The 14,382-nt window shown below is 40.0% G+C and overlaps 1 protein-coding gene across 5 annotated transcripts in view; it reads right to left on the bottom strand.

The window, feature by feature from the left end:
* The window catches only part of SLC26A4 (solute carrier family 26 member 4), a 41,927-nt gene that overhangs the window by 5,098 nt on the left and 22,447 nt on the right, over positions 1-14,382 (bottom strand). Inside the window, exons 12-20 of one of the 5 annotated variants that reach the window (XM_045578549.1) lie at positions 14,217-14,312; positions 12,480-12,586; positions 10,391-10,460; positions 7,719-7,811; positions 6,727-6,822; positions 5,682-5,912; positions 3,691-3,745; positions 2,088-2,230; positions 9-190 (exon numbers count right to left, since the gene is read on the bottom strand). In XM_045578549.1, coding sequence (XP_045434505.1) covers positions 101-190; positions 2,088-2,230; positions 3,691-3,745; positions 5,682-5,912; positions 6,727-6,822; positions 7,719-7,811; positions 10,391-10,460; positions 12,480-12,586; positions 14,217-14,312 — 981 coding nt within the window. In that variant the 3' untranslated portion in view covers positions 9-100. Of the gene's footprint in view, positions 1-8; positions 191-2,087; positions 2,231-3,690; positions 3,746-3,780; positions 4,038-5,681; positions 5,913-6,726; positions 6,823-7,718; positions 7,812-10,390; positions 10,461-12,479; positions 12,587-14,216; positions 14,313-14,382 lie in introns of those variants that run through there. The other 4 variants (XM_036429771.2, XM_036429772.2, XM_036429773.2 and 1 more) reach the window with 4 other exon arrangements.

Here is a 14,382-nt window from a genome sequence, read left to right as displayed (position 1 = left end):
CATCTCACAAATCATTAATTCTCTTTGCTTGTGTGCAAATGAATTAGAGATTCCAGTCCCTGTGCAGATGGTCAGACACAATGGGAGAGTTAGGATAGGTTTAGCTACAAATTGGGACTTTCTTGGGATAGCCCTGGTGTTTGTCAGATGAAGGGATAGGGAGAGTCATATCACTGCATCCACAATATCCCTAAAATACAAATATCCTTCCTGAAGAAAAGGAAAGTGTCACAGGTAGGGTTTATCATTACTATCCATCTGCCATATCCAGAGCTTTGTGCTAGATACTGAGGATACACAGTATAAGTTCCTGACCTGAGAAGCTACCATGAGTGTTCAGCCCGTTAACCAGTGAACCAGTAAGTACGTAAGCACCCAATTGTACTCAGTCTGACATTTGTTCAGGGTCAAAAAACCCATCCCAGCCGAAACCGGTTTGGCTGTGTAGAGCGTCAGCCTGCGGACTGAAAGGTCCCAGGTTCGATTCCGGTCAAGGGCAGGTACATTGATTGCGGGCACATCCCCGGTGGGAGGTGTGCAGGAGGCAGCTGGTTGATGTTTCTCTCTCATCGACGTTTCTAGCTCTCTATCTCTCTCCCTTCCTCCTCTCTGTAGAATATCAATAAAATATGTGTAGAACAAACAAACAAACAAATAAAAAATCCATCCCAGCCACTCATAGTGCCTCCCTGATTACAAGCAATCTGGAGCCTAACACTGGTGGGGCACAGCTGGTTAGTGGCTGTTGTGACATTCGTGGGATCTGAGATCTTGGGTAAGAACAGGGTGTGAACAAATAACAAAATAACTTTCCATGTTGAGAAAGAACTTGAAATTTTAAAAATTAATCCTCACCCAAGGATATACTTTTATTGATGAGAGACAGAGAGAGAAACAGTCAGTTGCCCAGTTGCCTCTGGTACAGCCCCAACCTGGGATCAAACCGCAGCTTTTCGGTGTACAGGACAATGCTCCCCCAAACTCAGCCACGCGACCAGGGCAATTCCATATTACTTTTAATGAGGGACCTTTTTTAGCTACTTTACATGATCCCACTTTGTTGTTTTTACCCGTGGGTTAGAAAATTCTAAGTTAGATAGAAAAAGGCTTATGAGTTTTGAAAGATGAGCATTTTGCATGTAGCTTTTTTTTTTTTTTTTTTTTTTTTTAGATTTGTGGTTTTGCTATTTTTTTTTAACTTTTTTTTTTTATTATTCAACGTCCAGATCTTGGTATTTAGGACTAGTATTTTCTCTAACAGCATTAAGCAGAGCAATCTCTCCCTAACTATATCTTAAAAGAATAATATGCTATTATTTTCTAAATTAGTTTTTTTCACTTCAGACATTAACTTCCAGTTTACAATAAGAATCTACCTTAATTTTAGGCGGGGGGGGGGGGGGGAAGAGGAGAGAAGCAATTTAAAATATAATAGACTTTATCACTAAAATAATTATGATTGTTATTCTTATGGATATTGTTTTTGTTTCCCAAATTCACTGTGGGAGCGTCTGTGAGAAAAGAGGTTTTTATACCAGAATGCCCACCAGCTCTCCCAGGTATTGGATAAGAGGATGACAAAATAAGGAGTCCCCAGGAAATGGGGGTTTATTCTATTTCATGGGGCTAATTCATAGCCTTTATTTTTATTTTATTTTTTTTCCTTTTCAAAGATCACTTAAGACCTAATGGATCCTATTTAAAGAAATTTATCATTAAGAGTTTTTAGACTGCTGAGAATTGAAACTGCATTTGTATATACAAGTATCATAAGCTCCGAGATTCAGTGCCCATATTCTAACAAGGCACCACAGCTGAAATCTACCTTTATTAGTAAACCTGCACATTCTATGAATGAGGTGCTTTCCTCTAAACTACCATATTCAATCTTCATATCTGCCCAGCAAAGTATATGTTTTTACTCCCATTTAACTGGTGAGAAAATTGAGGCTCTGAAAAGTTCACCCAGATGGCTTAACATCCTACTAGACTAAGACTCAAAGCTAAATTTGTGGAATTTATTTTGCCATTTATAGAAATCATGATAGTTCAGGAAAGATAAAAATGTAGAAAGGTGACATGTGTACCGTTTCTAAAATGGAATCTTGAATTTCTCGAGATTTAACCCGGTTCTGTACGTGGAGGACAGCGTCATGGACAGTCAAAAAGAATATATCCTTTCTGTTATCATTGAAGAAGCCACATTTCTCCAGCTTTTCTATTACGTGATCTTCAAGAGAAAGAAAGAACGTTTAGTTAATCCTTAATATATTTTATAACATTAACTAGTACTAAGCTTTGGCAGCTCCTCCTTTTAATTCTTCCTTCTCATTTCCAAAATGTGACACTGCTCTACACCAAGTTTCTTTTCCAGTAGCACATGGCATGGTTATAACACAGCTGGTGGTAGTCGATGGCCTTGGTGCCTGGCCAGGTCTCTTGCCAGTGTCCCCATCCTCCAGCTGCTGTGTTTCTGGCTGCTACTAGTTCACAGCTGTGGCCTCTGGAGACCTTTCCTGGGCCCGTGGGAAACATATGGCCTGAAAGGCCTGGGAGGTCACACCTCTATCCTTGCATGGTCTGCAGCCACTGACCGACATGGGGAGGGAGTTAAAAAGCCAGCTCCCTGGCCTCAAAGAGGAATAGCCCTCGGGTGCTTTTCCTGCTGTGTCCTCCTTGTGAAATTAAGCTAAGGAAGACTTAAAAAAAAATTTTTTTTAATCTTTATTGTTGAAAGTATTACCTATGTGCCCCCCCCCTCCCTTCTAGCCCACCACCCTAGGCCTTCACCACCCTATTGTCTGTGTCCGTGGGTTATGCATAGATGCATAAAGTTCTTTGGTTGACCACTTCCCACCCACCCATCCTCCCCTGCCTTCCCTCTGAGATGCTGCAATCTAACCTATGCTTCTCTGTCTCTGGATCGGTTTGTTCACCAGTTTACTTTGTTCATTAGATTCCACATTTGAGCAAGATCACGTGATACTTGTCTTTCTTTGACTGGCTTATTTCATGTAGCATAATACTCTCCAGGTCCTTTCATGGAAGGTAGACTTTTGCAACCATATCTTTGTCCAGCTTCTTCTCCTGCCCTTACCCGCTCCTCTCATTCCTTCATGAATTTTTCCAGGGTGTACTATCTCAGGAAATCACTGGTGCAAGAATCCTTACCTCAGTCTCTGTTTCTAGGGAACTCAGCCTAAGCATCAGTATCTTCCTACACACATTCTCGCCTACGTTCACAGACAGAATCATACCCTGGAGGATCCTCTAGTTTTCAGGGACCTAAGTCATCTCCAGCTCTGCTCTTCCTAGGACTGAGTTTCCACGGTGATTTGGCACTGCTGTGAGAACATCGGTTTCCTTGCATTCCAGCTCTATGGCACAAATTGGAAGTAATACCTCCCTCGGTTGGAAAAGGCCCTCAGTGTGAGTGCTTAATGGGTAGAGTTTTCGTTCACGGCGATGAGAAGTTTTGGAAATAGATAGTTGCGATGGTTGCACAACATTGTAAATTTACTTAATGCCACTGAATTAAATGCCACTTGAATGTGACTAAAATAGCCAATGTTGTTATACATGTTTTATCACAATAAAAAAAATCATTTTTAAGGCCTTTGGTCATGATGTATGCACATTCCAAGATAGGAGGAAGTCTTACAGATAGATATGTACTGTATAGGCATTTACCTTGAAGCGATGCAAAGTACACATTTACATCAATTCTTTGGAATTCTTTGACAACCTAAAATTTTAAAAAGGAGAATTTGAGTAACTTTACCTGCCCATACTCCAGTAGAATTCAGTCACTTGCTCAGGAAAAACTTCAATACTTTCCTGGTTAAGGAAAGCTCATTATTGGGAAATCACAGAGGTTTTCAACCTACAGTGACAATATGGTTAGGAATGACAAGACCTGTCTCAGGAGGTGGCGACATCCAGTGCTCAATAGCACAGCACTCGACAGCGGGTGTGCTTAATAAATATTTGTGGAAGGAAGAAAAGAAGGGAGTACAGGAGGCTTCCTAATACAGCCCCTGCAGATGGGAGACAGGGGCATGAGCTTATGTCTTTGAGTGGAAGATACACAGGTATAGAAACAGGGCCACCAGAGTCTAAATGTAAAAACTGACCTAGAAACCAAGGACTCTGCATTTTGACAGTGTCAGTCTTAGTATTCTGATTGGATTGTGATTTTAGACAATAGTTTTGCAAGATGTTAGCACTGGGAGAAACTGGGTAAGGGGTATAAAGGATCTCTCTGTATAATTTCTTACAACTTTATGGGAATATGCCATTATCTCAAAATGTAAAGCTTAATTTAAAAAAATCAAGATGCAAAACCTATGGGCAATAGTAAAATAGAACATGAAATTTCTGGGGAGAAGAACAAGACCTCTATGCAAGGATACAGTTTGGATTTTCCACAATTGTCTTTATAGCATTTGAAAGCAATTATTTGTTATGTGTGTAAAATATTCTGGCATTCAATAAAGATTCTTCCCCAAAGTAATTCCTTAAACCCTTTTGGCCAACACAGTTTCTATTAATACAATGCACTTGAGCCAAATGCCTAGAGTTAAAATGCTCTCAAATGAGCTAATGATGAGGCCAGCTAAGAGAACTGGAAGAGAAGCTGTCAGCATTTTCTCACTTTTTTTTGGGTGAAGTATAATCAGTTTTCTACCTTCCTGCCTAGTACCTGCACCCTGGAATAATTTCCTAGCCTTGCAGAAGCGCCAGCAAAGATAAACCTCAGTTGGGGGTCAGTTTCATATTATTACATTGGATTGTTGGTGTCTTTAACCTGCTTACTTTTCTGCCTGACTTGTCTGATACCTACCTGAACCTTTACTTGAACTTACACTCCTGATCAAGTTGAGACCCCAGTTTGTCTGCTCTGGAACACTTAGTTCAGTTGTTATTGAAAAGGTTACTTCATGTTAGACTTCCTCTCTAGACTGCTTAGTCCTGTGAGGATAGGGACTATGACTGCTTTTGCCTCTCATGCCTGGCTGGGTGCCTGGCACATATTAGTCACTTCACATCTATTTGTTGAAAGAATGAACTCGGCCTTGCATAAATGGTGTCTGATATCATGAATATGTGTTCCTCAGCCCTTTGACTTCCTAGATGCCGGACCTGCTTCCTGTACTAACCTCTTAATAATGCCTCGCTTCTCCAGTCCTGCCACGTACCCCTCATTCTCCATTCTACTGCTGCTCACATAACAGATAAAAACCAATACTTAACATAAATGTCCTTCTGTTCATATCCCTTTTCCTATTTATTCTCAGAAAGTATAATAAATGTTTATATTTGCTAAGGGATGGCTCTATGCCAGATACTGTTCTAAACCATAAATAACCATATATTTGCTTATTTAATTTTCATAAAAACCACATGAAATAGGTGCTATCATTATCCTCATAAGTGAGGTACAGACAGATTAAGCAACTTGCCTATAGACCCACTGCAGCAAGTGGTAGAGCCAGGATTCAACCCCAGGTAGTCTGGCCCCATAGCTTGTGCTTTAAAATATAACACTATTGCAAAAGCATTCCTCTACAACAAGCACAGAGCCTATACAATCAATCATCCTTTTGTAAGAATGGGCAACCCATATGGTTTTACTATTGCCTAAGCTCCTAATCTATCGTTCAAAACGCTTAGAACCTTACCACTCGCAATGATCTCACTCCAACGACATCCAGGAAAGACACAGCTCCACAATCGAGCACGAGGCTATGGATTGGCACTTTGGGAACATTCACTTTCACTGGAATCTCAGAATTCCAATCCACTTGAATCTCTATTTCCTTGGTAGGGATATCAAGTTCTTCTGGGTCTTCAATATCTTCATCAGGCTCAAAAGCATTATTTGATGAACCAGCACCGCTTATAATGCCATTCTAAACAAAGAAAATACTGACAACTTAATTGCCGATGATTTGGGATATTTTTTTCCAGCCAATTATTTGAAATTAATTAAAAATCCTACACATTGTTCCTTGGTAAACAAAACATGGAGGGAACTCTTAAGAAATAAGAGTTCATCCTAGCTGGTTTGGCTTAGTGGATAGAGCGTCAGCCTGCGGACTGAAGGGTCCTGGGTTCGATTCTGGGCACATGCCCGGGGTGCAGGCTCGATCTTTAGTGGGGGGACGTGAAAGAGGCAGCCAATCAATGATTCCCTATCATCATTGATGTTTCTATCTCTCCTTCTCCCTTTCTCTCTGAAATCAATAAAAATGTATTCATAATTTTTTTAAAAAAATGAGGTTCCTCTCAGTCTAACTGTTGATGTTCTCTAGGAAGAAAAGTGGAAAAGCAGAAGAGCCTGGAAACTTGATTCTGGAAGACGGTGGAATTGGCCAAGAGATACATAGGCAGGACAATAAAAAGGAAGAGCTCTAAAAGTTAATGAACTTATTGCCTTCTATTACAATTTTATGGCACTGAATTGAATTATTTTGTTCCTTTCAGTAAAATAGGATTTAATTTCACAATGGAAAAGGAACTCAAACCCTCTGTTTTTTCTTGCTGGCTTAATTTTATTTCCTCCCATGCCCTCTTGCCTACAAGAACAACTCAGCTGTTGTCTGACATATGTATGTACTCATCTGGGCACCAAAGGGGATAGATTTAACTTTAGACAAACTAATTGCTTTCATTTTCACTGAGGAATAAAAGAATTTAAGAGGGGAAAGAACAATGTTGCCTCACCTTTGTTGCTCTTAATTGTCCTTTTTTAATGAGTTTCTGTATTTTCCTCAATGCCTTCAGCCTCTTATTATACACTCTAATGGCATCAAATCCAACCTTTGAAAATAAAAGTCAAGTTACTTAAAACATTTGGTTTCTAATGCTCATTAATGGCAATTGTTATGTGAAAAGGTTATTTCTCGAGTGGTATTATGACTTGAGACGTTCTGCCAAAATAGAAATTCCTGAGGTTTCCATGGTTTCCACTACTAGGCCATCTATGCCACCCACAGAGAGACTCAGTAGCATATTAAAGACTTCCAAGACAATAGGAAACAAAACAGCAAAAAATAACTTCTTTTGCTTTAAATCTGTGTTTTACAAATTTCCTTAACATTAAAGAGCCCTTTTATTATTGCAAAATCTATGTTATGTTCCTCTGAACCAGCAGTTCACCCCAGAACTCACGTAGTAAAACACTGATCTAAAGATAAAACTTTGAAGCATAGCATGGAATTCAAGACCAGAACTTCCTGCTTCCATATTCTATACTTTCTAACCCTTTTACTCCAACTGGGCAGCACTCCCCGAAATGTTCCCACCTTTTCCTCTCCGTTCTCAGTTTCCAAACACCTGATATAATCTCCTTCCTCCTGCCCACGACCACACAAAGCCTGATAGTTTCAACTAACAGGACCACTCCCTTCTATGAACTCTTAGCATGTACCGTATTATTCATTTAGAACTTACTCCAGTTCTGCCTGGAGACAACTCTGGTGTTTTTGTCCAGCATAGTTCAGAGATCATAATAATCTGGCCACTCAGTGTGTGTTATTGTTGTTGTTTTTTCCTATTCCCAATACAGCTTTAGTTATTTGAAGGCAATGATGTAATAATTCTTAATGTCAGACCCAAAGGGGACTTTTGCCCAGTTTGAACCCAATAAATACCTGTAGAATGAATGAAGTCTTAAAGGAAGTTAGCAACCAAATTTCTAGGGATAAAATACTTACTGTAGACTTGATGCATTTTTTAAAACCATCGACGTTGCCATAAAAAATAGGACTAGAAAATCTAAGAATCTTCATTCCTTCCGGTTCTTCAACCTAGCATTAAAAAACAAACAAATAAAAAACTTATTTGACATTAAATAATTTTAGGCCTCAAATATTCAATTAAATTTCTGGCTCTTCAGCTAGAAGCTGAGTTACAATTATGAGAGGGGCTGGGTAGCATCACTCAACTATCCTTAAGAAAGGGTCTCATCGCAGTTGGGAGGTAATAGGTTACCCAAACTCCTGAACCTCCGTAGTCTCACAGGAGCTCATGCTAAAGGGCCTTAGAAAGCAATTATTCAACCCTCTGATTTCCGGATGGAAAAAACAAGCTCAGAATAATGACTTGAGGTGCCTCAAGTTCATGCCACTGCCCTCTTTTTTCCTCCAAATTCTTTTAAAATAGAAAAAAAAAAAAAAAGTAGCAAGATCCAGGGGATCTGCACAAGCTGAGGCTTACGATGTCTTTTCTTTTTTAATAATCCTCACCTGTTGATATGTTCACTGATTTTTTTTTTAAGAGAGAAGGGAAGGTGGGGGAGAGAGAGAAACATCAATGTGAAAGAGTAACATCAATTGTTGCCTCCCATATGCACCCCAACCAGGGATCAAGCCTAAAACCTACATATGTGCCCTGACTGGGAATTGAACCCTCAACCTTTTGGTGTACAGGACGACACTCCAACTAACTGAGCCACCCAGCCGGGGTTATTGCTGTTATTTGCTTGTTCTTACCCTGACACAGAGTGGCCAAGTGAAAAGTAAAACCCACAGGATTACAGTCTCTATTGTCTTTAGGAATCATAATAATTTTAGTCCAACTGCATTGAAAAAGAAAACAGAAGCCCCGAGAGGCTGAGTGACTGGGACAAGGTCTCTAGAAGCTGGAGCCTTCAATTCAGAACTCAGAACCCAAAGCCAAGAGATTCTCTAGAATCATTTTTAGCTCTTAATGGTACCTGGCTAATATAACTGAGGAAGATTGTGGAAATAAATTGAGTAGCAGCTCCTGGAATTCCAGACTCAGTGTCCAACTTTTTCATCAAGTGCACTGAAAGGTCACTGGCTCAGTTCCTGGTCAGGGCACAAGCCCAGGTTATGGGCATAATCCCTAGTCAGGGTTGTGTGCAGGAGGTGGCGTATGGACATTTCTCTCTCACATCGATGTTTCTCTCTCCCTCCCTTTCTCTCTCTTCCAAATCAATAAAAACATATTTTTAAAAAATTAGACTACAACTTCCTAGGGTTCACATTTTTTAATTAAAATTTTTATTTTATTTTTTTGCTAAATTAGTGTTTTCTTCTGTTTCTTTTTGTGCTTTTTCAGCTTTGTTTTCCCTGCTGGTCACTAAGCAATCTTATATGCAGGAATCATAAGCCCATCAGTAAAATGTTTATTTTCTTTGTTTTTATTTCCTGTATTTTATGTTATTTCTTTCAATTCCAAGGATAGAGCACAATGTCAAATAGGTTCTTGGTGACATAGAACATGAAAATCTCTTGTTAGAAATGAAAAAATATTTTCAAGAATTTTAGACAATTTTATATAAGATACGTATTACATAGTCAAGAAACAGAATTTTTCTTTCTCTTACTGCTTTAAATTTTTTTAATGCCTTACCTTTCAGCGGTGTTAGTGTATATCTAGTTATGGACCTATGTGTGAACAGCAATTGCGTGCAGTGGGCATTTTGGATTTGTATGTGATCTTTTTCATCAATTTGGGGGACATTTTGATATTTATTCAAATACTGTATCTGCCTTTTTTCTCTTTCCTCCTCTTTTGGGACTGTCATTATACATATGTCAATATGTTTTATATTGTTCTATAGGTCTCCGAGGGTCTGTCCATATTTTTTTTATTGACGTATAATATAACATTATATTAGTTTTAAGTATAGGGCACAATTTGATATTTGTATATATTGCTAATGATCATCACTATAAGTCTAGTTAGCATCTGTCCCCATACATAATTATAACATTTTCCTTGTGATGAGAATTTTTTTTAAATATATTTTATTGGTTTTTTACAGAGAGGAAGGGAGAGGGATAGATAGTTAGAAACATCGATGAGAGAGAATCATCAATCAGCTGCCTCTTGCACACCCCTTACTGGGGATGTGCCCACAACCAAGGTACATGCCCTTGACCTGAATCGAACCCAGGACCTTTTGGTCCACAGGCCGACGCTCTATCCACTGAGCCAAACCGGTTTTGGCATGATGAGAATTTTTAAGACTTATTCTCTTAGCAACTTTCAGGTATGTAATACAGTATTACTAACTATGGTGAGCAAGCTGCACATTATAGCCCCATAACTTATTTGTTATATAACTAGAAATTTGTCATATAACTGGAAACAACTGAATTATCTATATTTAAAAATTCTTCTTATCATGGTTTGACATTAAATGACCTTCAACTAGCCTGGATGAAATTCATGTGAACCATGGATGTCAGAGGGCACGTTGAGTAGGAAGTTTTCATGACACCCAGTGGACTTTGGAATTTCCTGACAGAGCCCCCCACTTGTTTCGACCTTGTCCCTAACATCCTGGGAGAGAAATCAACCCTGGAGAGCCAGGCTCACAAACCAAGTCCAGCAAATGTCTCCCACAGGCACTCACGTTTTTGTAGTCCTTGGTACTCTTATAGATGTCAGTGTTAGGGATGCTTCCCAGTCCGCTCCAGGAGGGACTAAAAGAAAAATTAAGGTCAGGATTTTTTTTTTGGGGGGGTGGTGGTGGAAATAGGCATATTTGGAATAAATGGTTAGAAGAAATAACAGCTCCTGAAGAGCCCATCGTTCTGATGCTTTGGGACAGAAGACACGTTCCTGCAGACAACGCTGAAGTGAACAGCTGGTGTTTGTGTGCCATTGGAGGAGGAGGGGGAACCCTGACTTTTTTTGAGGCTGAGAGAAATAATGAGCATCACATTAACATTTTAAAGGATAAGCGAAGAGCTTTCACACCTCTTCTATCTTATTTAAGTCCCACCAGAATGCTGAAAGGTCAGCAGTATTATCCTCATTTTTATTGGTGAGTAAACTGAGACTCGGGGAAATTGGAAAAGGCCCTGAAGGCAGGAGCAGCCCAGCCCCGAGCCTTAACCCATTGGTCTTCAGCGCCGGGCACAGTGCCAGGGCCTGGCACTTACTTGTCAGTCAATGCAATTTTCTGATGAAGCCTGGACAGTCTGCCGTGATCAAATTAGCCGGGTTTTATACCAACAGGAGCCTGGGAGGACCAGAAACCAGCCCTTCCCATTTCCTGCTCCTGCTGCAATCAAATCGATTCCATGAATCTTCCAGTGCGACTGGGGACATATGCTAACTAGATAATTCCTGAAGAAAGAGTATCTGCTTGAGGCTACTTTCAGCAATGTGCTCTCTGGACCAGCCTTATAATTACTGGAAATTAAATACTGTGGAGGATACTGCATTCTGTTGGCTAGAAGCCTAGACAAACTAACTCGGCAGCTAACATGAGCCACACATGTCTCCTCTGCTTACTGAGCTGTGCTGAGTTTTAACTTCAGGCTCATACATGAGATAGGCTCTCTCCACAAAACCCTCTCTCCCGCCCACAGCCACCCAGGACGTATCCAGAGGAGAGGCAGCCTGCTGGAAGGCCAGCTCCGAGTTACTAGGCAGAAGCAAGCTGGCACTTTGTGGGCTTTGAACTCTTGGGGCCCTTGGGCACCATTGACGGGCACCGAGGCAGGAGACAGCCTTTTGTAGGTTCCCACATGCCAGCGGAGGAAGAGGGAGAGAACTGGTTGGTGGGACAGGAAAGGGGACTTCAGCTAAACTGAAAACGTCTCTGTGATGATGGTTTTCCAGGTTTTTTATTCCCTCGCCACACAAGCACAGGCAGAGATGGGGCCAGAAGTCTAGAAAGATCAAGTCGGAGGAGGGAGAGAAGCTGTTTCCCGCTCTCTTCAGACAATGTCATAGACCCAGGAGCGTCACACTAAAGGCCTCTCAAGAGTCAAAACAGAACCAACAGAAATCACGGCCCTGGAGTGGCCTCCATGTGATGTCCCATTACACTGCGTCTTTGCTGCTGTCACTCTGAAGATGACCTCATTATGTTTTCTTCACATAATTGTGTGGCTTATCGGGTACAGATTTGAATGCATTTTGGCTGCAATGAACTGTTTTAAAGTCTCCTGTTCTGGGTTACATAACTCTGGGTTACTAGCTTCAAAAGCAACAAATGAAAGATATATGTAGCAGCTATCCTGTCCTGAGCCCGAGCCCAGTGCCTCACAGACTTCATCTCGTTTTTAAAAGAAGCTGCAAAGCAGCCTCAGTCTTTTGCTGAATCTACTCTCTCTGGGTCTTACCATGACTAAGAGGAGAGCACCAGCATTAGAGCTTGTGACTAAGTGCATGGATGATGGGGTGAGATCCACCTGGGCTCCAATCCCGGTGCTGCCTCTTACTCTCTCTGAGATCTTAAGCAAGGTTCTTACCCTTACTGTGCTTCAATTTTCTTACCTGTTGGATGAAAATCACATAACCTCCTCACAGGACTTCTTTGAAGATTAAATAGAATAAATAATATGTGTAGAGCACTTACTATGTGCTTACACGCACTATATAGTAACTGTTACAAAAGGGAGTCATTTTACTGTATTTATCAAAATGGTATAAGAAATCTCAGAGTGGGTTGTTCTTTATATAGGTAATCTGGGTTGTATATTACTCACAACTGAATTCTCAGGACCACCGTCAGTAATCCAAATATAAGGCCAGCTAGTAAACCGAGGTCCAGCCCCAGAATGATGGACATTATGCATGTAAACACCCAGATAACCTAGAAAAAATATAAATAAAAAGGTCTATATTAATTTATCATGTACCATCAGGTGAGGGATTGCATTTAAAAATAACAAGATCAATTGTCCATGAACAAGTTATAGTTGGCCCTTAGACAACACAGTCTTGAACTGCATGGGTCCATGGGTTGTTGTTGTGTTTTGCTTTGTTGTTGTTGTTGTTGTTGTTGTTGTTTTTCAGTAAGACCTATACAAGTATTTTTCTTATGCTTTTATTCATAACATTTTCTTTTCTCTAGCTTACTTTATTGTCAGAGTACATATATAATGCATATAGCATACAAACGTTGTGTTAATCAACTATTTAAGTTATTGGTAATGCTGGTCAACAGTGAGCTATTAGTAGGTAAGTTTGGGGGGAGTGGTCAAAGTTATATGTGGAGCCGGCTGGCATGGCTCAGTGGTTGAGCATCAACCTATGATCAGGAATTCATGTTTGACTTCCCAGTTAGGGCTCATGCTTGGCTTGTGGGTTCGATCCCCAGGGGGGTTGTGCGGGAGGGGGTGGGGGGGCAGCCAATCAATAATTCTCTCTTATTATTGATGTTTCTCTCTCTCTCCCTTCCTCTCCGAAGTCAATAAAATATATATGTATATATATTAAAGTTATATGTGGAATTTTGACTATGTGACTATGAAAGTGCCACAATCCCCACACTGTTCAAGGGTCAACTGTACAGCTTTTTTTAATATTCTGATTTCATTTCATATTTAAGTGGATGTAGAAATGGAAATTGGCATATAGACCAACTCTCCTATTTAAATTTTTAAATTTCATTTTAGAATAGGTAATATATTAACATGTTCAGAATGGCATTAATATAAAGGTTACGCAGTAAAAAATCTTATCTGCACACATCTCCCCTCCCTTTTCACGTCCATCCTCCCTCCCTGATTGTATTCTCTTTTATTTCTTTCTCTCAGTGTCTGGGTGTGTACAACACACATGCACACTTTTCACCAGCATGTCCTTTTGAAAATACAAGTAAATATGACTACAAAGCATGTTTTATTTTTCCATCTTTTAGTGTGTTATACACACTCTTCTATTCTGCGCTGGTCATTTTTTTCACTTAACAATTTGTTTTGGAGATCTTTCCATATTGACATACAGGGAGTTATCTCATTCCATTCTTCTGTGCTGGTTTAAATTAGAGCGTTACTCTTAAAGGATTTCGTTTCTGGTTTTTCAGAACAGTTGTGAGGGTTACTTTGGTCAGAATTATTATCCACATGGGTTTTTGTATTTTGTCTTTGTGTTTGCTTTGCTTCGTGTTTTGTTTTGTTTGTCCTTCTAAATTAGAGGGTTTGTTGTTTCTTTGTTTGGTTGGTTTGGGGCTTTAGAAGGCAAAATGTATATGACTGGCATTCTTGCTGGAAATGGATCTTTCCAGAGATACAGGACCTTCAAAAACACACAGTTCAGGTGGAAGACTTCAAAGCTTTGGTTATCTACCCAATTTTAATTACTGTCCTGGGCTCCCCAAATGCAAGACTTAGGAGATAAGGGGACATAATGATATTGCAGAAAGCAAATAAGAACCAAATCTTTTTCTTTCTTTTTTTTAAAGAATCAAATCTTATTTCAGAGAAAAGTGGGTGACTTACAGCATCAATCTTGTTCTGCCTCCATAGACGAGGAACATCACACACTTGCATAAACATCCCTTTCAGGTTGGCAATGACAACAGCTGCCAAGACCGACTGCCAAGAGAGACAGAGAAGGCTGTGTTATTCGGGGGAATAGTTTTCCATGTGATGATTTATAAATCTC

Source organism: Pipistrellus kuhlii, unplaced genomic scaffold, assembly GCF_014108245.1.
Source record: "Pipistrellus kuhlii isolate mPipKuh1 unplaced genomic scaffold, mPipKuh1.p scaffold_m20_p_10, whole genome shotgun sequence".
Lineage (NCBI taxonomy): Eukaryota > Metazoa > Chordata > Mammalia > Chiroptera > Vespertilionidae > Pipistrellus > Pipistrellus kuhlii.
This window is presented reverse-complemented; position numbering and strand designations above follow the sequence as displayed.